We start from the raw sequence: 25,464 nt of genomic DNA, 5'->3' as shown, positions 1-25,464 counted from the left end.
TGCCCCCTTCGCACTGATTGTGGGCTGCTACAGCCCAGCCCTTCCCTGCTGTGGGTCACTTCTTCCTCAGACCCTTTGGAATCCTAGCGGGAAGCTGGCTTCGGGCTCTCCTCAGGAGACTCCAGCAAGCAATCCATCCAGATTTCTCAGCATAATAAGAGTACAGCCTGACAGCCAGGCTAATGTGACCCCTCAAGTTCAGCCAGGATCCTCACCCAACAGCAGTGATGAGTATCTGAAATCCAGTCAGCACAAGCCCACTTTGGTACAAAGCTTTATTATCTCACACCTCCTTGTCACAGCTATCATTGAAACAACTGACATTCATATTATACAGGTACCATAAAAAGCTACAAAGTGTAAACTATGCTGTGTAGTAAAGTAAAAATACTCCAGGACTGACTGTCTGCCAACTGAATTTGGCCCAGAGGTGTTCACACATGAGAGAACAGGCAGGTACTTCATCCTGAGCACGTCAGGGAGGCAGTGTTTGCACGTTTCAGAGGCAGAGCTTCTCCTGTTGATGGATGGCTGGCTTTCCTGGGATTACGTGTGGCATTAAAAGGCACAAAGAGAAACACCCCACGAAGCAGGCCCCAGGCAGTGTGGGCATCCCACCAGGAATGTGAGTGCTCCCCAGTTCTTCCAGTCACAGCTGGGGGAAATGGTGTCACCATTCCCACCAGCTCCTTGCTCTTGCTTTGTCCAGCAGGAACTGCAGCTGGAGACTCTTGCTCCAACAAATATGGGCAGCCTCCTAGCGGCTGCAGCAGTGCTGGGATTGGTGCCTGTGGTAGCCAAAACGGGTCTATGGCTGCCAGGGCTGTGGATTGCAGGGCTTCTTTACAGATCCACACACTAACACAGATGTAAATATTTTAGATGACACCATGTCTATCACGTTTAGAGACAGAAGTTCTATTTTAAAATAGTCCTAGGTACACTAGACAATTGGTTAATAAAAGGTAGTTTGGAAGGACCATCATAAGCAATATGCAGTGGTAACTGAGCAACAATAAATACTTGAGCTGTTTGGAGATTTTCTTGGTTTGTTGTTTTTTGTTGGGTTTTTTAGGTTTTTTGTTTCTTTTACCATCACCATTGTTACAAAGCAATGACAGTATCAGTAGCCATAGTAACACAATCCCTACTTGTTCTACCTCAGCCAGTTACAGATGGTACACAGAGCCCACAGAAAATTTTCTCATGGAATTCAGAGGAAAGCCTGTTTGTAGGATACCCTTTGGGCCAGATACTGTTCCAAAATCGGTATCCACATATTCTCTAAAAGTTTTGGTTAATTTGATCAACAAAAAACCATTGTTACTTCCCATCCTCAACCCAATGCTAGTATTTTTAAATTTACAGCCTGATCTTCTGTATCATTAAGGTAATGGAAGAAGAACAGAGAATGAGAGGAAGTATCTCATTAGAGCAGATGATCTAGGAGAGAACAGTCTGACATGGATTCCAAATTCTTCTTTCATGAATAATCAGCACTACTCATCAGGGCAGGCAGCAAAGAGTCAAATCCAAAGGAAATTTCACATAGCTGGCTAAGAAAAAGCAACTGCTCAGGGATCATCACTTTGTACAATCCTCAGGACCCTGAAACCTCTTCCCAGGTAACAAACTTGCCTCCTTAGAAACATGCCCTTTCCAGAGCTGAAACCATCCTGATCTTAAGCCGGTGTCAAACATGCACAGCTGTTGTGCTTCCTCTGCCGCGATAGAGGGGAAACCCAGACACTCAATATGAGTGAACAACAGGAATCTGCTTTATTGATTGTACCAAAGCTTCTTATAGACTATCAATAATAGGCTTATGCATATTCGTAAAAGGCGCATTCTAAGTGGTTCACGTCGTCTAAGCCGATCTCTAACCCCTCCTTTAGTCCCCCTTCTGTGGTCAGCAGTTCTCCTTTTCCTCTGGCCTTCTAACCACAGATGTCTATTGTTTTGCTGCCAAAACCTATCCTTGCTAACTCTGCAGATAAACCCATAGCTCAGCAATAAGACTCAATGGTGGTTCAGTTATTGAGCAAGATACATGTGATACTCTGCAACTTCAGTTGTTACACATAATGTGTAATGCAGTGTTCTGTGAGACCTTGCTCAGCTAACTGCAAGGGTCTATGTGCCCGTTCTCATGTAGCCAGCTCCTCAGATCAGTAAGCTGCAAAGAATCTATATGCCCTTTCTCACGTAACCAATCCTTCACATTCCTCTTCTCAAACCCTGCTCCTAAACCCCATTTCTGCTGAATAAGCCACCACTCAGTATTTTCTATGCATAGAGACCAGAGATCTCAACCCAGGGAAAGGTGGACAGAGAGTGAGGAAGCAAGATACCTACACCACAGTGATCACCAGTGATCAGCAAAGGTGTGGGAAGGGAGGACAAGCACACATGGCACCAAGAAAGCTCAGGTAGAGGTGAATTGTGGGCACATTGGCAGCAGTCTGTCAGGGAAGAGGGGCTTCTTCAGGCACTGCAAATTCCAGCCCTGGTTCCCAGAGTGATTGTGTCATTGTAGAGAAAATGAGAGCAGGATTCAGCATTGGCTCAGGGTTGTTTACATCCGGATGACAAAGAGTCACTAGAAGGAAGAGCCCTCTTAAGGAAACCAACTTGTTGCTGGAGGGTTTTTTGGAGCACATACATCCGCTCTGTCTGGCAAATACTTGTTTGGCTTTGGGGCATTGCTTCAGTCAGATCTCACTCCGTAGAAGTAATGTCTACTCTTTTCTTTAAACACCTTCATCTTGCTAAGATATTTTCTTCCCAGAGTTCTACCTTGCTCCCAAAGCCCCAGCTGTGCTTCCTCTAAGAGCCTCCAGCCAATCAAATACACAATGTGTCCAGTGCTGCTATTCCTGGAGCATCTCAGTGCTGAACTGAGCCAAATGAAGATGCCCACGCTGCCTGATAAGCCCATGCACAACCTGTCAGACCACCTAACTGATGTAATATTCAGGCACCAAAACAGCTTAAAGCAGAGCAAACTCTTCACTGACATCAGATCTGAAAAGTTTGCATGCAGACAGGAGGCACGTACAAATACAAGAATTTATCTCATAAAAATTCAGGAATATACTACAATTCTTTCCACGCACAATAATTTCCAAGACATAGGAATTTTCACTGAAAAAGTATTTGGCTAAGATTTTTTTCTTTTCTTTTCTGAAGTGGATATCCACATTAAGGATAAATCTTTTCTCAAATTCAGGCACTGAGTTTATATACAATGCAGCCTCTTAACCTGCTGCACCCTAGAGCTATGCTCACACTGTGTCACCCTGCAGCACCAGCATAACACATACTTCCCCACAGCTGTCAGTAGGGAAAAAAAAGGCATTATCAAGTACACTTTCCTTGGTGAAATTTCAGAACTGACTGAACAAATTGGGCTCCCTTTCCTTCTGTGCAAGTGCTTGACATAGGATCATTTTTAATTTGCACAGGATGAAGAGTTCCCATGATTCCCTCACTTCTCCTGTTCTGTGCCTGCTATCTCTTCTGAGGCTGAAACTACCAAAGCTGCTTCATCTTCCAAACTTACGAGCCAAAGCACAGATTTTCCAGAAAAGTCACATCATTCAGTGCTTCCCACCACCCAGCACGCACATGCACACAACAAACTCAACACAGTTCCCCAAACAGAAGGTTTGCTCTGCTCCATGACTTGGACAAACTGTTTTTGCCAGTATCCTATGCAGGGCTGAAGGCTCCTATTTAGTCTTGAATTCTCATGTAAGTAGTTTACAGTAGCCATCTGCTGAAAACACACACCTTCATTTCCGTGGAAGAGCAGCAGGGGTTTCTGACGTTCAGAGAACAACCTGTTGTCATGTTTGATAAATGCTGGTAAGTCTCTCGACCTCTAATCAAAGACTTCTTGGATTTTTACTTCTGCTAGTGATCTCATGCTGGGGCAATTTCCTATGCTCAAGCTATGGGTAGGTACCATGGTGGTAAGAATACCTGTGTGGAGTCTCTCACTCGCATTTCTGGCACATATGAACCTAAAAGGACATTCAAAACAGCACTGACTTCGAGGCTTGCATCCCAAAGGTCCCTCCCCCCACCGCCCAATAGGATAAAAATCAATAAATCATCTAATATTCCCTTCTTAAAAGTATTCCTTACATAAGGATAATTACAGATTGCAAAATATGGATTGCAAGAAAGACATCTTTCAGCAGACACTGTTTCTTTGCATGAGATTTGGAATTACAACTTGTAATTTGCTACTCGAAGATGAGAGATTTATGCTCAGGGATGCCGTAATTGCTTTTATGTTCTTCAAATAATTTCTTTAGTTTCTGTAGATACAATGCATGAAGCTGATCGATCTCTTCATTGGTGGGGTTCAAGTTCTGTTTTACAGGGATGGGGCTTCCCACTGTAAATCAAACACAACAGCATTAGCTTCGCTGACATCTCTTTTTAAGCAGAATTGCTGTCCCTTCCGTAACAGCTCCACCACAGTTCCCAGCCAGATGGCAGAATCACAGCACAGTTTTCTTACCCTGGGGCCTGATCCTGCCTTTCACAAGCCTGAGTCCTGGGTCTGGTTTTCCACTTCCTTTTGCTCACATTCGGGTAAAATGAATTAACCCCCCTGCCCAACATTTCAGTCTGCCAGCAAAAGAGCACATGAGAAGAGTGATAAGCTCTAACTTGAAGGAGCAATTTACACTGCAATATGCAATCCCATGGGTTACGTGCTGTCTACAAGTCCAACACAGTATTTAAAAAAATGTACTTTCTGTCTTCTGTTCTGATTTGAATAGTAAAACTACTCAGTGTGAGGCACATGCTTAAGAGGACAGTGGCACCCTCAACCACACAGTCACATGAACAGGACTGAAGGAAATATTTATCTTCCAATTTATTCACAATGGATATTACTGCACAGAAATGTTGTTGGTGACCTCAGCCTAGGGAGGGTAGCATGCAAATCCCCTAAACCCTGCGAGGTGTCTTGGAACCATCCATTGCCCACTAATGTGACTGGAACCAAAATGCTCTCCATGCACTGTGCAAAGCCTGCTACCTGCTCCATGGGAGGCGACTCCATGGAAATCCCGCGGGCAGCCTTCTCTTCCACAAAAAGCTATGGCTAAAAAGTGGATTGCTAAGAGGAGCTTCCCATGACCTCAGTCTTTCCTGTGTTGTTCAATCACCAGATTTTGACAGCTGTTCTTGCATTGGAAGCACCAAGACCTTAACAGACCTGACTGGGATTACAGAGGAAGTCTGGAAAAACAGAGACCTAAAAGCACCTTCAGGAGCTTTTCCAAAGGCACCTAAAAATCCCTTTCAACAGATGTTGCCACTTCAGATTGGATAGTGATGACTAAAGGGAAGCCTAGCCAGAACCACAAAGAGCTGAGCCTGCATTTTCCTGCTGCAGCTCCAACTGCTAACAGCTCTCGGGCCCTGTGTGGTGCTGAAACTCAGACTTTACATGGCTGGGGTGGGAACCCAGCCCTGGATTGAGCAATACCTTAGAGGGGTGTGAAATCAATACACATATAATACAAGATTTCCAGAGGCAGGACTGGAAACAGCAAACAGTCCCCAAGCCCTTCTGCAACAGTCTCTTCTCTCAAGAGTGAAGATTTCTTGTGGAATTGAAAACTACACTCATCTCTCTAATATTATGTGCAGCTTTAAGGAACCTGCTTAATTTGATATTTGATATTTCTGAAAAGCAGTAATAAAAAAAAAAAACCATAAAGGAAAGCCAAAAATACTTCATTCATCAAGCCCAAAACACACAAACTTCACAGATCTTGGCTTAGCTGAATGGCTCTTGGATCCATGGCTTCTGAACTAGGAGTGAAATCACCCATACTTGGCTACGTTGACAGCACAGTTCATTACCTCAGGTGAGCTCACTGTGCCTCTGCAGCTCTCAGGAGCTGAGCCAATGCTTTCAAAGTCATGTTGAGCCATACCAAGAACACCCCACACACTTTCAAGGACACAGGGACATTGTGATAGTTATCAAACATGGGGAAAGAGACACAGAAAGCAAAGGATTTCATGAGTTCTTACAAGTTCTGTTGCAAGACTCTGGTCTTGCTGATTTGTAGCACTCCTGAGCTCTTGTCATGATGAAGAAATGCCTCAAAGAATAAGATATTTTAAGCTTCAAAACAGTCCTAGTGTCATCAGCCCAAATAAAAATTGCTGCATATACATCTCATTCAATACATCTCATTCCAAAGCTTTGATAACTTTTTGGCTTTAAAATAAGTGACATTTTTAGCCTGTCTGTATACAATGTGGGCTTTAAAAACTAAATATTTTCAAAATATTTAACTGCATGAACGGATAAAACAGAGATTTGCATAAAATTTAACATAAAAAGAGCTACATTTTTGTCATAAATATTTTTATTTGTTTCATACTATAATCAAATCATCCCCCCACTAAAGGGAGGACCACCTTCAATGTCCCTTGTGGAACACCAGAACAGCTCAATTTTCTTTAGTTCACTCAGGTCAGAATCTGGCTAAAAATGATTTATCAAAAAATATACAGACAGACAGCTAATGCCTTTGCATGACACCCAGCATCACCTATTTTGTAAAGGTGTGGTTGTCAATAGCACTAGTAAAACCATTAAAAATATATTCACTTCCACACTCCAGTGAGAGTAGATGGGCAGTAATGAAAGCTTTTGGGGAAAAACACTCTCCTGAACTGCCTGTCACCATGGCATGCAGGCTTACAATTAAACATGACTGGATCTTTCCAAGGGAGAAAACCAAGAGGGAAGGAAACACCCTAAAGACCTGCAAAGACATCTAAGTGGCAGCCTGCCCAAGGGCTGTGGCACCACACCGTGTCTTCTCCCTTTCCTCCTGCATCTCTCCTTCTGTCCTGATGAGCAGCAGGTCAGGACCACACAAGCTCCTTCCAGTAGCCCTGCTCCAGAGCTCTGCTGGAGTGGCTGTGCGTCAGCTGCAACATCCAACTGCTACTTCTCTGCAGAGATAAGAAATTGCAGGTCTGGGCTTCTCACAAAACAGCTACAGCATCCAGAAACCACAGCCGCAGCTGCAGAGCTGTGGCAGCCCTCTCATAAGAACTGGACAACTCTTGGATTTCTTTATGGCTTGCCTAGGATAAAAGCCTATGGATAACTGAGAATGAAGACTAAGATTTGGCCTGGGACAGAAAGGGGAAAGAGGGAAAAGAACTGCCCCTTTTAACAGGGAAGGACAGCAATCAAAAAAAAATTTAAACCTCACATACTTGTTTGAGATGCACAGCAATCAACTCTTTCTGTTAGAACAGATTTATAAATCTACAGATATTAGCAGCACACTGATGAATTTCTAAACATTTGCAAACACATTAGAAAAGGTGCTGGGAACTTACCAACAGTATGAATAGGTTGCCTGTAAGGTATTAAGCCAAAACTGTACTGGAATACTCCTCTAGCATGAAATAGTGGTAAAGCAAAGCCCATTATCTTTTGCAACTTCTCCTGTACATTTCTGAGCCATGAACCTTTGGGGTTTGCAACTTGCTTGAATAGTTCATTTTCACCAAAGGAAAACACTGGAACCAGATGAGCCCTGTAAAACAAAGAGGACACTGAGAATTCTACATCAGCCTGCACTTGCACTGCAGTTCACATCAGCATCACATAGTTTCACAACGACCAGCACAGAAAGTTTCAGCAGCTTTAGATTTCATCAGCAACAGGCATTCAACTCTTCTCACGTGCAGCTGCTTTTTGAATGCCTTGGCTGGTTTGTGTTTAAAAAAAAAAAAAAAAAAAAGTGATTGGCACACAGCTATCAACTTGCTTTTGGCAGTATTTAGTTGGTTGGTTATTGGGTAACCTATTTGGTTAGTTGGTAACCTATTGCAATTTGTACTGTTCAGAATGATGAAAACGCGTAACTGCATATAGCATAAGCATGACTTTATCCACCACTATTTCAGCAAGTCCACCCTTGTTCCACTCCATTTTTTACCTTGGCAAGCAAAGAAGCCTTGTTGCTAACCTTATAGTGCTCCCAGCTGGGTGGCATCAAAACCAGATCTTGGCTTTGCCTTGTCTTTTGACCGGAGTAATGCGTGCCCTTGGTTTCAGCACAAAAACCATGATAAAAACCAGACACCCTCACAGACACTAGTGCAGTGCCAAATTCCTCCTCTGCTGTCCAATTCCCAGTGAAACCCTGCTTCCTCTGGACTTCTTCGAAAACAGTAGCCTTAATAACGGTATTACCAGGGGTCAAATCCTACCCACAGAAATTATGTGAACTCACTTTGGCTCTTGCACAGCCTAATGAATTCTCATTCAGTTCTCGTTCAGTTCATGAATTGGCTTGGGAGGAAAGGCACTGACTAGCTCCTGGACAAACTACTTGAGTGGATGGAATTGGTGCAGTTGTTTCCAGCAGGTAAACCCAGCATTGTATTTAAAAACTTGGCTGCAGTATGGTTTTTGATTAATGCTTAGATTCATTAAATATTATACAGAGTTTAGAGAAAAAAAAAATCAAGGTAATCCTAAATAGTCTCCAAAGGATTCAGGGATGTTTTATTTGATTTACTTAAATCTTAGTTTCTGCATCTTAGCTCTATTCAGCCCCCACTGTCTTCGAGAAAAACCTTACTGTAAAATAGCAGTGTTGCCAGAACATTGTCAGAATTAATTTCTGCAGAGCTGTGAATGCCTGAGGAGGATGCACTGAGGACAGAGCTGGCTGGAAAGAACTGTGGACAGTCAAAATCTACCTATACAGAAAAAAACAATGGCTTCAACAGCTTCTTTAGCCTGACGACTCAGACAGACTATCATTCCCACATACTATTCTGACTAGTGTCTGCTCAAAGTTTCTTTCTCAAGTGGATTTATCACCTAGCCACCTGTAAAGGAGATATCATACAGCCTGGTACTTACTGTGGCTGTGTAAACACTCCACTTTTTACTACAACACTAAGACAAACAGGAACATCTTGTGGTGCAATAGCATCCTGACACTGTGGGATTTGTTTTAATCTAGTGAAGGCTTTTGCAAGATGCTATGTAGGAGGCTGAGACACAGAAATAAGTAACTTAAGATTGTGAAATTAAAGATAAGTTAGCTGATTCATCATTTGTTTTGTGTCTTTAGGATTTCTTCATATCAGATATTTGTACTACCTTGGACCAAAGTGTCTTTTGCAGAAGTGCCGAGGACTTTTGCTGACATATTCAGGCCACATTTGACAAGCTCCTAGCTGAGGAACACAGCTTCTCTGTGCTGGCAGCACAAGAGCCAGGGCCAGAGCACAAATCTCTGCATTGCCCTTTCCTTCCTGTGTTGGTATTTGCTGCTGCAGATCATGAGCACCACGAATGTGTGCAGGCACTGATGGCAGGTGGATCTTCTCATCTGCATCCCACAAGCCCTGCTTGCCCTTTCATTTCCACTTGAGTTGGAAATTTTCTTCCCATTTTGTTAATTGTTAAAAAGAAAACATTAAAACCAGAAGCAATTACTGGATGCCAAATCTTTGGTCAAGAGCTCTGTCAGACTCACCCTGTCCCACAGCCCTGCTGGAGAGATATGAAGTCAGAATTCCTAGGCTTCATGTAGAAGGAGGTTTTTGTGCTGGTGTTTGTACAAATGACCTGTAGCCTGCTGGTTACAGTGGCCATGTGACGTGTAGCCCTTAGCCACTCAGGCAGAGACAGGCACTGTCACCCAGAGGGGGGCTCTAGACAGCTACGACCCTATCAGAAAGAGAAGAACCATCACTGGAACCAAAGTAAGTGAGTAAGTAAAGGGGCCATTCCTGTAAGTGTTCTCCTCTTGTTGTTATGTGTTGGAGATACTTTTGAAATCAAGGTCATGAGAGGCACAGGTATATCTGATTTCTCAATCCAAATCAATTTAGGTAAGAGATAACCACCACCAACTTTTGTGATATGACAGAGCAGACATTTATCAACATGCTTAGAAAAAAAAAAAAAGTACCTAACTATTCTTCTAAACTTTATGGTTAAAATAAGTAAAAGCCAGTGAGAGTGTTGAGGATCCCACTGAATTAATCAACAGTTGAGCAAAAATTGAGTAAAGATTCATTTAGACACGAAAGTCCTAATTCAAATACACAAGAGTTGTTTCTGGGTACAAATTATACTAAAACGTTACATTCTATTAGTAAAAGAATTCTTTATGAGAATCCTAGTGATATGTATAAGAAACGTGTGCCCTTGGAATTTTGGCACAGAACAGTTTCTAGAACAGTTTCTAGTTTTTTGCATGCCGTGAAAAAGCAGAGAGCTCCTCTTCTCAGAGATGACCTTTTCTCCAGTTAATAGCTTAAAAAGCTGTTACAGATTTCTCAAAACTAGTATTTTTTTCTCGTTGCTTCACATGTCAATGCATAATCCTGGGAGCTGTTCAGAAAGTGTAGCAGGAACAAATCATTGGTTCCAATATTTCTAATATACAAACCATCTAGATCAGTCCAGGAAAAACACAACAGCTTATACTATGTAAATCACTCAAAAGATATTGATACCATCTCTGTTTAATTACACCATGATGGCTGCTTGATAGTAAAAAGTTACCTAGTTTTTCTTGAGATTTTCACCAAAAATTCCCAGGAATTTACTTTTGCAAATGGCAATCTTCAAAAGAAAGTCTTGAGAATAATAGTGAAAACAAATCTTCCTAGACCATAATTTTCAGTGATTTAATAAAACAGGGCCTGGCTTTCCAATTTGTTTGTTTGTTTGCTTAAAATGATCAGAAAATTCTACCTTAACGTATCTTCAATTTACAGAGTAGAAAGCACAATATTTGCTCTACTCAGCAAAACCAGCCAAGGTTTACTAATACTGTTTCATAATTCTTACTCTTTGCTAGTGCAAGAAACAACAGAAATGAAACAAGATATGCTAATAACACCTACTTCTTACAAATTATGAAAGTCAAAGGAGTTTTCAACAGTCCCAGATTGGATCTAGGTGGACAGACTGGCTCCTGTGCCAGACATCTGCATGTTCTTAGACAAATAACTCCTTCAAATTCTCTAATTTAATATAATATGAATTATATTTAAGAATCCATCTGCATTCAAAGCATGCTTAATGGAAGACCTACCCATGTTTCAGGGCCATTTTAATAAAGCCCTTCCTCTTGAGGATGTTCAATGTTAGACTTCCAGGATGTGCATTCAGAGATTCCTCTGCTCCTCCAATCACAATGACGGATGCATGGCCACCTCCTTCATTGTTCAGCACATATGAGACACTTTCCTTGGATGCAGAAACCATTCCTTCAGGAGGAAACATTTTAGAGTGACCACTGGATTTTCATGTACAGGTACAGTGGAATTTAAGAATATTTTTAAATCTATGAATGGTGTTTCAAAATTATAACAGCACAGAACATATTTCAAAGATTTGGGTTCAACCTCCTCAATTTGCAACAGATTTGGTTTTGGGCACGTGCTTTGATTTCACACTGATGAGTTAAATGCTGTTGCCTATTGCAAGAGTTTTGAGTTCTTCAGGGTGTGCTCTTCTGCCAACTTAACTCCCCTTCAGAGAGATTCTGTGCCCAAGAGCAGAAGAGGTGAATGGCAGCAGGCACTGCTGAGAGGCAGGAGCTAAAGCCATGAAGCAGGTGCATATAAATACAGGCATAGAGGGGTTAACAGAATGAACAGAAGACTTGTTAACTCAAACATGGAGCTACAGTGCCAAGCATAGCTCTCCATTATTTTCAAAGCTTTAAAGCAGCAGCTCCATCTAAGGAAAAGTCATGACAGCATTAGAAGAAGCAGAAAAGACTCACTTGTACCATTCTCAATGATTGCATCAGCTCATTCTGTAGTAACCAGGCCCCAGCGCTCATCAATATTTAGGCTAAAATAGCAGATTATATGAAGCTTTTCTGGTACTCCTGCTGATCCAGATACTTCATCAGACACACACTGCTGTATAAGACTTTATCATCTCCTTAGATCTTGCTCTGGACTTGGTGCTTTGAAAAATCCCTTTTCTAACAGATATGCACCTAATCCTTCAAAGGTTCCTTTTTGCCCTAAGTTTTATTTCAAAGGCTTATATTGCTCCCATTTACCAGAAGCCATGTTTAACTACACTGTGTTGAATTCATACACTCTGAGTGACAATTAAGAGATCATGTCTAGTTTACATTGTTGTTGGTTTTACAGGTATCAAAACACCCTTTTGGATATCCTGTTACCCACTTGGTCTTTTTTCTAATAGGGACTTTACAATGTGGATTATAAAAATTTCATAAGAGAGGGAAGATGACTGTGATCTACTTTTGAGAGCTGGCCATCAAGAGGAATAGCTTGTTACTGGAGCATGTTCAGACCTCAGTAAAAAGCTACATCCGTTTGCCACATATGCCTTCACAGTCACTGTTACTCTGAAAATGCAGCCGACCTGAGACTCACAAATAATTCAAGTGACGTTCATTCATGTCAGCATGCATTTTCCCTGGAAAGGAAAGCAGGAGCTGCTGCCTTTCCCAGGACAAATCTGTCTCCTGCCGAAGCTGAGCTGTCAGCCTGCATGCAGGGCACTGCTCCATGCTCACACTGGAGCCCAGGAGTGCCGCAACTGCGCTTCCTGAGGCAGCAACTGCAGGTTTTGGAGAAAGGGAGAAAAAAACGGGGAGATGAAACACTGTGCCAGGAGCATGGCTTTCAGGACATGGAGGATTTTGCAAGTGTTTTATGCTTTGACTGATAACATGTATTAGACCAAAGGTCCTCTCTCATTTATCAGCTGCATACCTGTGAAAACCGAGCTCCAGTGCTGGTTATTCTTTAGTGTGCTTTTTACTGCAGCTGTTTTTCATCCTGCAGGTAAATATTTGTTCCCATTGGTCAAGATGCCAAAAACATATAAATCTGACTTCCAGACAATGATTAAAAGACAGTGTTTAAAATTGCAATGGTCTAACACTGCCAATCCCTCACTTAGCAAGTCTCAAAGAACACCCTCAGAAATTACATTTGCATGGAAAGGCATTCTCTGGTATGTTGAAGCATACATAGATAAGTAATTCTGATATTAATATGGGCAGGATCCTAGGCATGGTTCTGTGAATGGAGCAGTGGAACAGCTTCTCTGAGATTGCAGCACCTGTGTTGCAGTCAGGAATTAAGTTAGATCTCTGTCTCCCAAAGTTAGTCTTGTGCATCAGAACATACTTAAATGCTGTAGTTGAGTGAAATTAAGTAAAATAATTCCTGGATTAAACCACTGGGGTGGAACACTCGTCCTTATTTAATTCTTCTCATCCTTCTGTTCCCCCAACTTGATTGGTTGTTATTTTTATCTTTTATTACTGCAGCACCAGTCATGAATATCACCCCTTTATGACATGCTTCTCAGAACAGAGAAAAAAGGTCCCTCTCTTTAGAGTTTACATCTCAATTAAAATTACACAAATTTGCATCATGGGACTTCAATCAGAAGAAGGTAATTAAGTTCTGAGTAGAAAGATATTTGTAATGTGCAAGACTAAGCCCTTCAGGTAAGAGATTAGCCTGAATTAGTTTTACAAGTGCCTGCCCAATGACTAAATAACATTACAAATTATTATGCCCTTCTCTTCTTGTATATAATGAGTACTCTGGACTGCTGTCTCACAGTTCAAAGGAAAACCAGCAATTTTTTTCAGAAAGAAAAAACAACTCAGTGATATAGTTTACAAAACTATTAATAAAACCTTCAAATTGTTTTGCCACAACAGTTCATCATAAAATAGAGGTTAAATTTAGCACCAACACTGATCTTTCTGAAATTACTTACCATATATAAGTAGAGGAAAAGACTCTACATTTGTAATAGAAGCTAAAATACGGATCAACAGCTGAGACATTCTGCTTTTACCTACCAGCACTCATTATGTATTCTCTGAAGAAGGGACAGCCAAACCAGATGGGCATGATATGAAGATATGGAGTAAGCCCAGGAAATAAATTTTTGAAAGTAGGATCGGTGCAAAAGTTTCCAAAGGCTCCAGCTACTAGGACCCCATGAGGGTGAAAGCCAAGTAAGTAGTTGTGATTTGGGTTCAGTTCTGAAGTTTTTATAAGCTGAAAAATAGAGTCAGTGGTGGACATTATAATATTTACCTCAAAAACAACAGCTATGGCGATTGCACATTGACAGGACATCAAAGCAATGACAATGCAATTCCTTCTGAGCACTTAAAACTACTGTCCTGCTTTACAGATAAACAAGACTTAAGTAGATATGTCAGGATACCATGTCTAGCATTTGCTGTGCTGAAGCACTATCTTATGACCCAACAGTCCAAGTACAAAACCAGGCCCTGTCCCCTTTTGTCACTAAATCTCAGATTTCCCATGTTTTAAAAAGAAGTTAAGTTCACCCTGGGGTAAGTATTAGAATTTACCAAAGATGAGTCTTAGATGTTTGCCCATGCTTATGTCTGCTCAAGCTGTTTGTGAGAAACCTTTTACTCACATGAATGGGAAAGTATTCCCTGAAGTACTTCCAGACAGTCCAGCTTCTGACCCACTGGGACCGTCTGCCCCCAGCACATGGTGTTTCCCAGTCAAGGTAGAGCCACAGCAGGTACAGAACAGCAAGGAACCAGAAGTTGCCCAGGATCAGGATCACAAAGAATCCACAGCAAAACTCTGCTACAAGAGACAAGAAGTGATTCAATTTACAGCAAGCATGAATCACATCTGTGTCCTTTTAAGACCCCGAATGCCCAGCCTTGATATGTTTTTACAGATTCACTCAAAATGCATACAAGTTGAACTCAGCTTATTCCACACGGTGTTGTTACACTGAGGGTGAAACATCACAAGAGTGTATCACCTCAGTCTGTTATTTCTCCCTCTACTGAACAACTGGACGTTTGGTAGAGAGCATCTGGTTTACCTAAGGCAAAATAAAAGGAGACAGCAAGAGCTAACAAGGATGTAATGCTTCAGGGAGTGAGAAGAAAGGAAAGCTGCGGAAGGAAAGAAGGGAAAGGGAGCCATAGCAACATCTCTTTTCTAATTACAGGGGTGTTGGGCAATCATTTTCTATTCTGTTTCTCATCTTCTCTACCTGTAATATGAGGGTGGTAGTTCTACTCCCAGCCAAAAGTGCTGTCACTGGCCAAGGAGATGCACTAGACAAGACCAAAACATTAAGAGGTTCTGCTTCAGCCACTAAACATGTCAGTCAAAGGGGAAGTTCAGTGGTGCCATGGGAACACAACAGCAGGTAAGTCCTGATACTTTCAAACCCAATTTAGTAAGAAGGGTAACATCATGCTACAATAGTGATACATAAGAATTGTATTATACACAATTCAAAGAGCAAGAAAAAGTTGTTTGGTTAAATACAGTGTGTTACTTTGGGCTCAACCTTGAAAGAATTACTCAGGGAAATCCTATGGAAACTTTATCTTTGTAGAACTTGCAGAATTTTACAGTCTTGCAGCACGCTGAGCAGCCCTGGTCAGAGATGTCTGAGGAGGAGGGCCTGCTGCTCTCTGCCCCGTGGTACCACTGCAGCAGCCTGCTTGCTCTGCCACCTCCTGAACAAACCCCAGCAGGCTCATGGATCAGATGCTGAAGTCCAGGTTGCAAGGGAGCTTTAGCATCATAAATTTATAAAATGGCAAGCAAAACAGGACCTAGTTCTCACTGGAAGACTCAATGGGCAGAGTTGCAGGAACCTGGCGTTTTTCAGAGACATTTTACAATGCAGAAGCAGTACTTTATGTCTCACAATTGACTGGCTTTCACGAGGGCAATATCCCGTGAAGTCCTAGAAGAAGTTACACCAGTGAAACATACTGAGCTAAATACACCACTAAATAGAGCAGAATTAAAAAGAAACAATAGAAATACTTCAGGCAGTAATTTGGCTCACACAATGTAAATATCACCAGAACTGAAAACTTTACAATAAACAGATGAACCAAGAGTAAAACCCACTCATCCTAGCTCAGATCACCTTTATTCAAGAGAGATATTACTTGGGTGTTGAAAAGTCAGCAGATTCCCTAGACTAAGCAGATTTTGAGCTGCTGAAATTGAGATCTTAACTTGGTCTACAGGCAGACTTGCATTTCCTCCAACCTGAATATTTACTTCTTCTGAACTTCAACCAGCTTGTTCGTGTGCCTAGTTTGACTGTGCATTCAGAATAGAATTGGATATCTTGTCCTGGGGCAATTGAGAACTACCACAGAATCCAGAAGCAGACACAGCAAGCAAAGTTGCTGGTTATAGTGAGTAGGAAAGAAGGGGATGAACATCCACATTTCTAGCAGGAATACGATCAGAAAAATAAAGAATTGCATTTCCTCTGAGGAAGGGAGAAGGAAATTACCATAAACAAAAGCAGGAGCAGGATCAAATCTACCATTTTCAAGGATACTCCATTCTTCGGTACAGAATTCTTCAGTACAGAAGCTCACTGCTTCCTCCTCATACAAGCAACCCCAGTCTTCCACAGAAAAGCACTTGAGTAAGAGGTCTTGAAAAACACCACAGCTAACTGAGGCCCACAGACCCTCAAAGTCAATGTGGAAAGCTCACAAGAACTGAAACAAATTCTAAGGAACATCATTATTGCAAGACAAGTAACATAGGTGAAATATGACACTCAATTTCACAGAGAATCCCACACTATCATCAGTCCAAAATAGGGCACAGAAATCTACTGAGGAAAAGTCATTACCTGTTCCTTGAAGAAGAGATTCTGAAACTACAGAAATTTCTAGGAATGCTAATTTGGACAGGATGCCAAGGTTCTTGGTTTAAGTTTGAACAAGTATGAGAAGTTTTTTTTAGCTGCTATAAATCAATTAATTTCAAGTTGTTATGCAAAAATTGGTAAGTAGTTCTATTTCTGACCCTTCCTTTCAGAAGCACTTTCAGCTTAACACAGAATCACAGGGCTTTTTTAACACAGAATCACATGGCTTTTTGCTATCAGTTCCCGACCAAACAGCTGAAAAGTGCTCTGTAGCAAAGCATCCTTGCTGTGAGACCTAATTACATCAGCAGTGAGAAGGCCCAGATAGTTGTACTTAATCCTATGCAGACAAACATACACAAGATCAACAAGCTTGCTGCTTTGCTTTAGCTAGGACACATTCCTGAGTGCATGCAAGGTATGGGGAGATAAGTACGCTGTTAGCGCTTCCTAAGGGGAGCTCAGCATCTTGTAGGACAAAGTTGATTACTGCATTCCCAATGAGACATGCCAGGCAAATTCCTTTTGCCATACCTCCTCATTATTTCAATGAATTAAGAGCCTGCAAGATGACCTAAACAGTGATGACTCAAAACCAGTGAGCCTATAAACACAAACCTGATGTTTTCTCCTTCAAACAAGACAGTGAGTAAATAAATAGCAACCATTTTAACTAAATTCATAAAAAAATTTCAGGCAAAAGGTGAATAACTTGGGATTTGTCACTCTACTGCATCATTGTGTCCTTGGGTGTAGTTACAGTGTACGCTCTAAGCGTAATTTTTTGGTTGAACTTGAATTAGAGCTTTGAAAAATATCTTTGTGATATATTGGATTGGGGGGGTGGAGGGGGAGGAAATATAGAATAAAAGACAAATCACTGCCATGGAACTCTGAACACTGGGTTTGTGAGCCAATGGTGATGTGTCACTTCTCCATTTCCCATTTACAACACATGGATACTCATATTTTGCAACAAATGGATGAAAACCACTCTATGTAGTGTTAGCTATCAGTACTGGCAGCCATCCTGCCCAATGATGTTTGTACACGTGATCCTTCAGTCATTAAACAGGCTCTGAGTTTGCAGCTGGGGGCACCAAATTCATAAAATAGTTAAATATCAGAGATAGGAAGCAGGAAAATAGCACAGGTTAAATCTAGAAATTGGAAGCTTCAAATGCTTTTGGAGTTACCAAGGCATCAAAAATGTTTAATTAATATCTATCGTGAAAGCCACCGAATGTAAGATTGTCCCTAGAAGAGAAGGCTCCCATTATGCTCAGAGCAGTCATGGACAGCATGCCTGGGCACTGCAGGTGTGTCCCTTGTGCCAGGGGTGCTGGTCTCGCCCCAAGCAGCACTACAGGCTCTCTGCAGTGTTCCAAAAACCATGCAAAGGAGACTACTCCAAAACCTCAGGACTGCCCAGCAACTCAGGACAGCTCCGAGCCAGTTCCTGCCATGTCCCACATACCATTAGCAAAGGTTTCTCTAAACACATTATGCTCCTCTGTCTTAAAAGAGCTGGAGGCATTCAGAGTTCAGCAATTTGAACCTCATCCCACCAAGGACATGGTAAAAACCCCCATCTTTATTCCCTGGCATCCTAGTAAATACACAGGCGGAGAAGTGATTCGTAGCATTGCCCCTCCCTGGGCTTTATGAGTACATGTGTGTACCAATACACAAAGCAAGCTGAAAAGCTCATTTCTTACCACACAGACATGGGGGGAAAAAAAATAAAAAAGAAAAACTACATTATTCAACAACCATGTTGATGTATCTACAAAAAACCAGTGCTTTTCTCATCCTTAGTTTTCAGAGCAGCAATGTCCCTAAGCTGGGTTGGGAACAGAACTTTGGAGGGAACACAGAAGAATTGCAGTGATGTTTTCATCCCTAGTGAACATTTGCTCCTCTCAATTATCCTTCAAGCTAACACTGATCAGCTGATTTTGGCATTAAAAAAAAATTATTTTCCCCACTTACGGGATATTTTCATGCAGGAAAAAAAAATTAATCAGCCTTAATTTCTGAAAATATTCTCTAAATTATTTCTATATATCATGAAGAAAATGACAGAAATTCAAATGAAGTAACAACTACAGCAAATGGACTCCAGTATTCCCACCAAAGTAAGACCTGAGACAAAAGGCAACACCTGAGAACAGGCAGCCTGCCAAAGCAACAGTAAGCAAGTTCATGCCTCTGCAGAGTATTGCTCTGCAGCTTTTACATAGAAAGCCTCTTTTTTAAAAAATGGAGATGTAATGTTACTACTGTCCTGTTTAAAGCCTACTACTCTGTGCAATTCCGTCAATATACAGTTTTCCACCAGTAACACAGGAACCTGCTGACGCTTTTTATCCATGGCAGATAAGGACTTGCCAGCAAAGAAAAAGCTGGGAGTTTATTTAAACTAACTGCACTGGAAAACTGTTGGCATCCCCAGGAATTTGGTAGCGGTGTCCAGAACTGAGGTGGTTGGGCAGCCAGCATTTGTTGAGTATGTATCAGTCTCCTGTGAGGGCCTTTGTCAGGTTATTGGTTACAACTGGGAGCCACAAGGATATCTGAGCATTCCTACCAAGGAAGCTGTATCTCAACAGCACTAGGATAACAAACATAAACCCTCAGATGCCAAGCTTTGGAGGCCTGTTTATGCTGAAATTTGGTTCCAGTTCCCAAGATCTTCCACTGGCAAATACTGATAAACTAGAGATACAGAGCATTACAGACAACTGACTTGGAGGTAGAGTGGTCTGGATACCATAAATCCCCAAGTTACTAATTGCCAAATCCTGAGACAGAATGCCAAATTTAGTCTACGTATTTCCCACTTCTTTTCTTTCTCCTTAGGCATTCACTATCACTTATGTTCAGATACAGGGTCTCTGGCCTGACACAGAAGAGCCGTTTTTCTTCTTATTTTTGAGAAATACAAACAAATAGACACATGGTTAAATTCCCTCCCTAAGACATAGGTAACAGAGGCAGCATTCCTACACATACTAGTCAGTAAGTACCCTGTTATTCCCTGCAATCACACTTCCGTCCCTACCCATAGGCCACCAATAAACTGCATGGATAGATGAATTCAGAGTATTCAAAAACAAGCAGCAATACCAGCCAGCTTGCTGGGAAAGACTCATGGAGCTTAGCTGAGTTTTCTTAAGTGTCAAAAGAGTTTTTTTTAAAAAGGCTTTGAGGAAAAACAAAACCATATTAGTTATCCAGCTATAGCTGAAGAATTAAATCAGCACCAGATAACAAATCATCATGGCGTTTGCAGGAAAGGCTAATATTTGCCTTAGCACATTACACTGACACCTGCTTTCTCAACACAGAAATCACTTATTATTCCAGCAGTAATCTCACACTCTGTGGCAAATGTTTCATCATTTCTATTCTTTTGGGGAAGCCAGATCCACAACTCAAAACTGTCTCCAGCAAGTTCAGTTAACAGACTGCTTCAGCCTACATGCACAGAAGTTTAATCACTAGAGAACAGGATGTAGTTTAATATATACCAAGGTCTTCGTGCATATTAAAGGATACCTTGTATTATACAGTGATTTTGTATTACTAAGGGTTTCGCAAATAAACACAGGAGTGCCTGCACAACAGTCACTTCCTAAACCCCCAGTGAGGAGACCAGGGACACTGCTGGGCCCCAAAGGTGAGCCTTAGAAGATGCACCATTCTCCCCTACCATCACTTTTTCTCAGAGAAAAACCCTGGTATCCCTGCTGTAGGGTTAAATTCTCATTTCCCTCTCTCATTGTCTGGCCCAAGACACCACCACTCCACTCAAGTTACTCAGTTTTGCATTTGATTTTGTACATGCTCAAACTCCACTGTCCCTTTTCACATAAGGGGCACGGAAGTTAGCAGGAACATAGGTCACCAACTCACCTTCTATCTTTATTTTCTTCAAAAATACTGTCATTTGATTTGTGTACATTAGAGAGAAAAGAAAACAAAAGGCTAAAGCACTGGGAAAACAACACTCCAACCAAATCTGATTTTTTTCTTTGTTTTAATGGTTTTGCCTTTAAAAGAACCCTTTGATCTACCTCCTGCCTGGGTACTACTCACCTCCTGATACAAACTGAACCTCACTGACAGATGTGCAGTACTGAGGCACACAGCTCACACACCAAGAATAAATGCTCAACTGCAGTGTGCTGTGTGAGAAACAGAAAACCTACCCCTGTTCCCAATAGGGAGGATATCAGACATACTGGTAAATGCAGCAAAATTAATTCAAAGCTCTTAAGAAAAATATTTCCAAGCTTAAAACCAAAGATTTCCTGCAAACACCAAGCACATCTGTTGCACTCATTGACAGTGACAATTTCTTTAGAGCACATGCACCATGAAACCTATGACACAAAAATGGGGTTTATGCAACCTCTTTGCTTTGTCAGTCCAGCAGCACTTACAGGCTTGGAGATTTCATTTCTCCAGGTGACTTTCTGCCTGAAGTTGCATTGGACAACGGCACAGAGTGATCAAGAGCAGACAGCACACAGCCTCACAAGGCAGACACGGTGTGGGCATTGCACGAGCTCGGAACAGGGCCAGACCTGCCCCAGGTCTGTCAGCCCTGGCCAAGCCAGTGAATCTCTAATAACAGTAATTACAAGCATAAAAAACTACCATCTATAGAAAATTGTCTGGTTTGGCTTTTTAGCCAAAGTAGGCACTATGAAATTGCAAAACTTCATGTATTTGCTGTTTCAGCAGTATAACACTAATGGCTTGACATTGTGCTTCAGCCTGAAGCTGTTTTGGATTTGTGTTTAATACAGTGAGAAATAGCATGATTTTAGCATTTGCCAGTTTTCAGTTTTAACAGCTTTAGTTTTCTGGACTCAAGACTGATAACACTTGTCTTTCAAAAGACAGAAGCCCAATTAAAACACTTTCCTCTTTCATGGAATTTATACCCAAACTTTTCTGGTCTGCTGCACTTGGAGAACATAAGATATTAAGCCGTACGGCATTTTCAGCCAACACATGGTGGGAATTTGTTAATGGGCATTTCTCTCATCCAGAAACATACATATCCCAGTATTTCAGAACTTATTTTTGCTTCTGGTGTCATGCCCCTGGATAATGAACAGGCAAATCACTGTTACAATGAAAACTTGTCTTTTCCCTTTGAGGGTGAACTTTGGCAGCTTGCAGCACAGAACAAGGAAGCACAGGAACTTACAGCCAGAATTTTAAAGAGGTTCCTTTTGTATATAATGAAATTCTGTGCACATCTGTACAGCTTTTTTGAGACAGAGGCATGTTTACTCTGCCTACGCTGCACAGCAGAAGCAATAGATCTGTAGTGCAGAGTCAGCCCAAGCTGGTACACTGCACGAAGAAGCAGAACTTTGTTGTACCAGGTTGCTGCTGATATTTTTTTCAGTATCTGTTGACTGATTCGCTCTTTCTACAGTGGGGATGAGATTTAGGCTTCAACAACTATTGCATGTCTGTATTTCAGGCCAGATTGTCAGTCACACAAGCAAGAGGGCATTTTCAGTCATCAATTCCACAGTCTCAGAAAACCATGCAGCATTACAACAAAGCAAGCCTGGAGAGCAAGGGCATTTTACATTTCTCAACCAGGAAGATGAAACCAAGAGTCTTCTATCCAAGTCACATTGTGAATTCTAAATTGCAATAGGCTCACATTCTCCTTTCAGCTTACTCAGTGTGCCAGATCTGTTTTTCACATGTCACTCCCCAGATATGAAGCCTATCATTAACTGATTCAGCTTTTGTCAATCAGAGCACTAATTTTCAGAGTTATCTTACTTCATCTGTTAGTCCTATAGTTCATTTTACTAAGCTATGGCACCTTACAACATACCGAGATGGACAACTTTAGCAGCTAAGCCAGTACCCCATTTATTCACTGCTCTGAACAGAATCCCTCTATCTATATCATGAATCATTAGTTGTCATAGGGCATTATCTGTTCAAGTTTTCACATGCAGATATGTAACACAAGACAGACAATCAACATAAGATCGTGCTTGGCATAAACTAGTTCCAGCCACACACAAACACCCAAAGAACGCCTAAACCTCCAATCTGTTCTGTGATGAACTCACACAGTATTTCACTCGTAGTGGGGCATCCCCTCCCTGATTTGAAAGTGTCACTTTTGAATTCAAAAGCTTACAAACAAACAACATCTGTTCAGGAAGAAAAAAAAAAAAAAAAAAAAAAAAAAAAGCTGGAAAATCCAGACACAGGGGCAGTCCAGAACATCAGAAACCAGCCCATTTCTCACTGCTTTAAGTCATTTAGGATTCATCCACCTGAATTTTCCTGCAGCTAAGTGAAACTTTTTGGCCAGATCACGGGCTGCCCTATGATTGAAGGCATCCACCTACAAAATGACAAGGTCACCTTGGTCAGCTCTAAAGATAAACATCCCCATGAAGCACAAACAGATAATTATTATTAGAATCAAATTGCTAACCAAGCATTCTCGCAAATTGATTTTTTCATGATCACATGAACTCACTATACTCAACATAACCAGACATAAGACCATTTCCTTGTTGATTTTCCTTGGCATTCCCAGCTGCAGAAGACAGCTGCCTACTTTTCCTGCTAAACTACAGAGAGAGGATTTTCTGCATCCCGATCACTTCTAGTAAGCACAGAAAGATGTGTTTTTCTGCAGCAGTATTGCTACGTTAGGAAAAAAAAAATTGTTCTCTTCCACCTGCCCCTGAACTTCCACTGCTTTATGAGACTGGAATAATGGCTCATGCCAAGACCTAATTCAGTAACAGAAAATTAAAAGTACAGACTATTTACAATGTAGCCACAAACATAAACTGTTTATCATTTAACAACATATAATTTAGAGGTAGCAGAAAATCTACTGATTAATCTGTGAAGATGCCTCATACCCTCCATACTTCCCCCAAGCCTCTCATGTGTGGGCTAAAAAAAAAAATAATCGGAAAGACATCAGACCATCTGAAGGATAATATACTTGCAAGACATACAAGGAAGATATGTGCACACTCCTTTTCTCCTTGTAAATCCTAGAGCATAGAGGATCTTGAAGTGTTCCAGCATTTCCAGTAATACACAGCTAAGCAGTGGCTCTGTACCACATAACAGACTATTCAATAACCACTTTCCAATTTATACAATCCATGGATTTAGTCTCATAGAGCTTAAGGCTTATTTTACCTTATCAAGTGATTAATTTCATCAAGTTCAAGACACCTACCCATATGAATAAGATCTGCTGCAGTAAAGAGGTGCTTAGTGATAGGTGTCTATTAAGATATTAGGAACATTAATTATAGAGGAACAATCAGTGGAAAAAGATTACCAAGTAGAATTAGCAACACTTTCTTAAAGTCAGTGAAGATATTTTTATAGAAGTGTCTTCATTTGAGCCAATTCACTGACAATGCCCGTTAATTTTCATCACCTTGTTAAATAAGACTTTTATTGACCTACAGCATATAAAGTTATTTTACGAAATTACAAATGAAAACAGCATTAGTCATGTACCAGAATTTATGCTCATGTTCAATAAAAAAGTTGCTGTCAGAAACCTACTGGTGCCTCAATGAGGAACCACAGACACTAGCTTTTTAGGATGGTATTTGAAGAAGAACCCATAGAAAGAAATAGACACCCCAAAAAGAGGATAAGCCATCCAAAGCTTTCAGGGAAGAAAGAAGTGCGATACTCTTGCCCGTCCGGGGATCGTCGGGAGCTGCTCGCCCCGGGCCGCTTCGGCACTCACGTGCAGCCACGGGCTGGCACCGAGCGATACCCACAGGTAACGCTGGTCACGGAAAAAGCCGCTTCTTGCCCTTTTCTCTCTGGGGCAGGGGCAAGAAGGAGGAAGACTGTTACCCAGCAGGAGGAAGGAGAAGATCCACTGCAGCACGGCGACTGTCTGGATCCTCCTCTTTAGCGGGATGTTGATGGGGGCAAACTCGACCTTCATGCTGACGGCGGGAGAGCAGCGCGGGAGGCACGGACCTGCCGGCTCCAGCCGCAGCCGCAGCCTCAGCCGCTGCACCTGCCCGCTGCGCGCCGCTCTGCCGCGGCCCCGGCCGTGCAGGACGCGCCCCTCCCGCCGCCAGCGCTGCCCACGGCCGCGGGCCCGGCAGGCGGGGACGGGGAGGCGGTCCCGCCCGCCCCGGCCGCGGGAAACCTGATCCTGGAGCTGGAGCGGGCAGAGCCCGGGCGCGGCTGCGGGGGCTGGCGGTTGCTATACCCCCTCCTCACGCAGGCGGCCGGCGCGGCTCCCCCCGCTCCGCACAGACGACACCGGGCGGGGGGAGCTCTCTGCTCGCTCTGCCGGAGCGAGCCCCGCGCCTGCGGAGCCAGGTGCGTCCGCACACCCAGCACCTGCGCTGCCCTGGCGGGCCGGGCGGGCTTTTCCCCTTGGAGCGACCGGAGACTTGGCACTCCCGGGAGCGCTTAAGGCTCTTACCACTAAAGAGCTTATGGAGCTGACCCAGAACTTAAAAGAGTTCCTGCAATGTTTGGCGTCAAGCCTTTCGTTTCTAATTAAACCAACAAACGCACAGCCTCCTCCCGCCCGCGGCGCTTCGCCCGGGGTGTCCGTGACAGGGATCGTCAAAATAAAACTTCGGAGTGAAACAGAAAACACTCCCCGAAACTTGCACAGAGCTGCCCCGGCTGACACCTCCTCCCCC

General features: G+C 42.3%; 1 protein-coding gene across 2 annotated transcripts; it reads right to left on the bottom strand.

Moving 5' to 3' along the window:
• Positions 1-261: 261 nt before the first annotated feature.
• Positions 262-24,882, bottom strand: MOGAT1 (monoacylglycerol O-acyltransferase 1). 2 transcript variants are annotated; one of them, XM_048314366.1, is made up of 6 exons: positions 24,653-24,882; positions 14,507-14,682; positions 13,911-14,112; positions 11,133-11,307; positions 7,399-7,598; positions 262-4,405 (listed from the first exon to the last, which is right to left on the bottom strand). In XM_048314366.1, exons 1-6 carry the CDS (start codon positions 24,744-24,746, stop codon positions 4,251-4,253), a joined length of 1,002 nt encoding a protein of 333 aa, XP_048170323.1. In that variant the 5' UTR covers positions 24,747-24,882; the 3' UTR covers positions 262-4,250. The 2 variants fall into 2 exon arrangements, with proteins under 2 accessions (XP_048170323.1, XP_048170322.1); XM_048314365.1 differs by having other exon boundaries at positions 14,507-14,685; positions 24,653-24,879.
• Between the last annotated feature and the right edge of the window lie 582 nt (positions 24,883-25,464).

Source organism: Corvus hawaiiensis, chromosome 10, assembly GCF_020740725.1.
Source record: "Corvus hawaiiensis isolate bCorHaw1 chromosome 10, bCorHaw1.pri.cur, whole genome shotgun sequence".
Classification (NCBI taxonomy): Eukaryota; Metazoa; Chordata; class Aves; order Passeriformes; family Corvidae; genus Corvus; species Corvus hawaiiensis.
The sequence above is the reverse complement of the archived record's forward strand: the minus strand, read 5'-3'. Positions and strand labels throughout refer to the sequence as shown.

What these genes read in the sequence shown, in the direction of transcription:
- MOGAT1 (XM_048314365.1), bottom strand. Translation starts at nt 24,746, where the DNA reads ATGAAGGTCGAGTTTGCCCCCATCAACATCCCGCTAAAGAGGAGGATC. An exon ending in CTTCTCCTTCCTCCTGCTGG is followed by an intron (nt 14,686 to 24,652) that starts GTAACAGTCTTC and finishes TGTCTCTTGTAG; the next exon opens with CAGAGTTTTGCTGTGGATTC. An exon ending in AAAATGGCCCTGAAACATGG is followed by an intron (nt 7,599 to 11,132) that starts GTAGGTCTTCCA and finishes TTTGTTTTACAG; the next exon opens with GGCTCATCTGGTTCCAGTGT.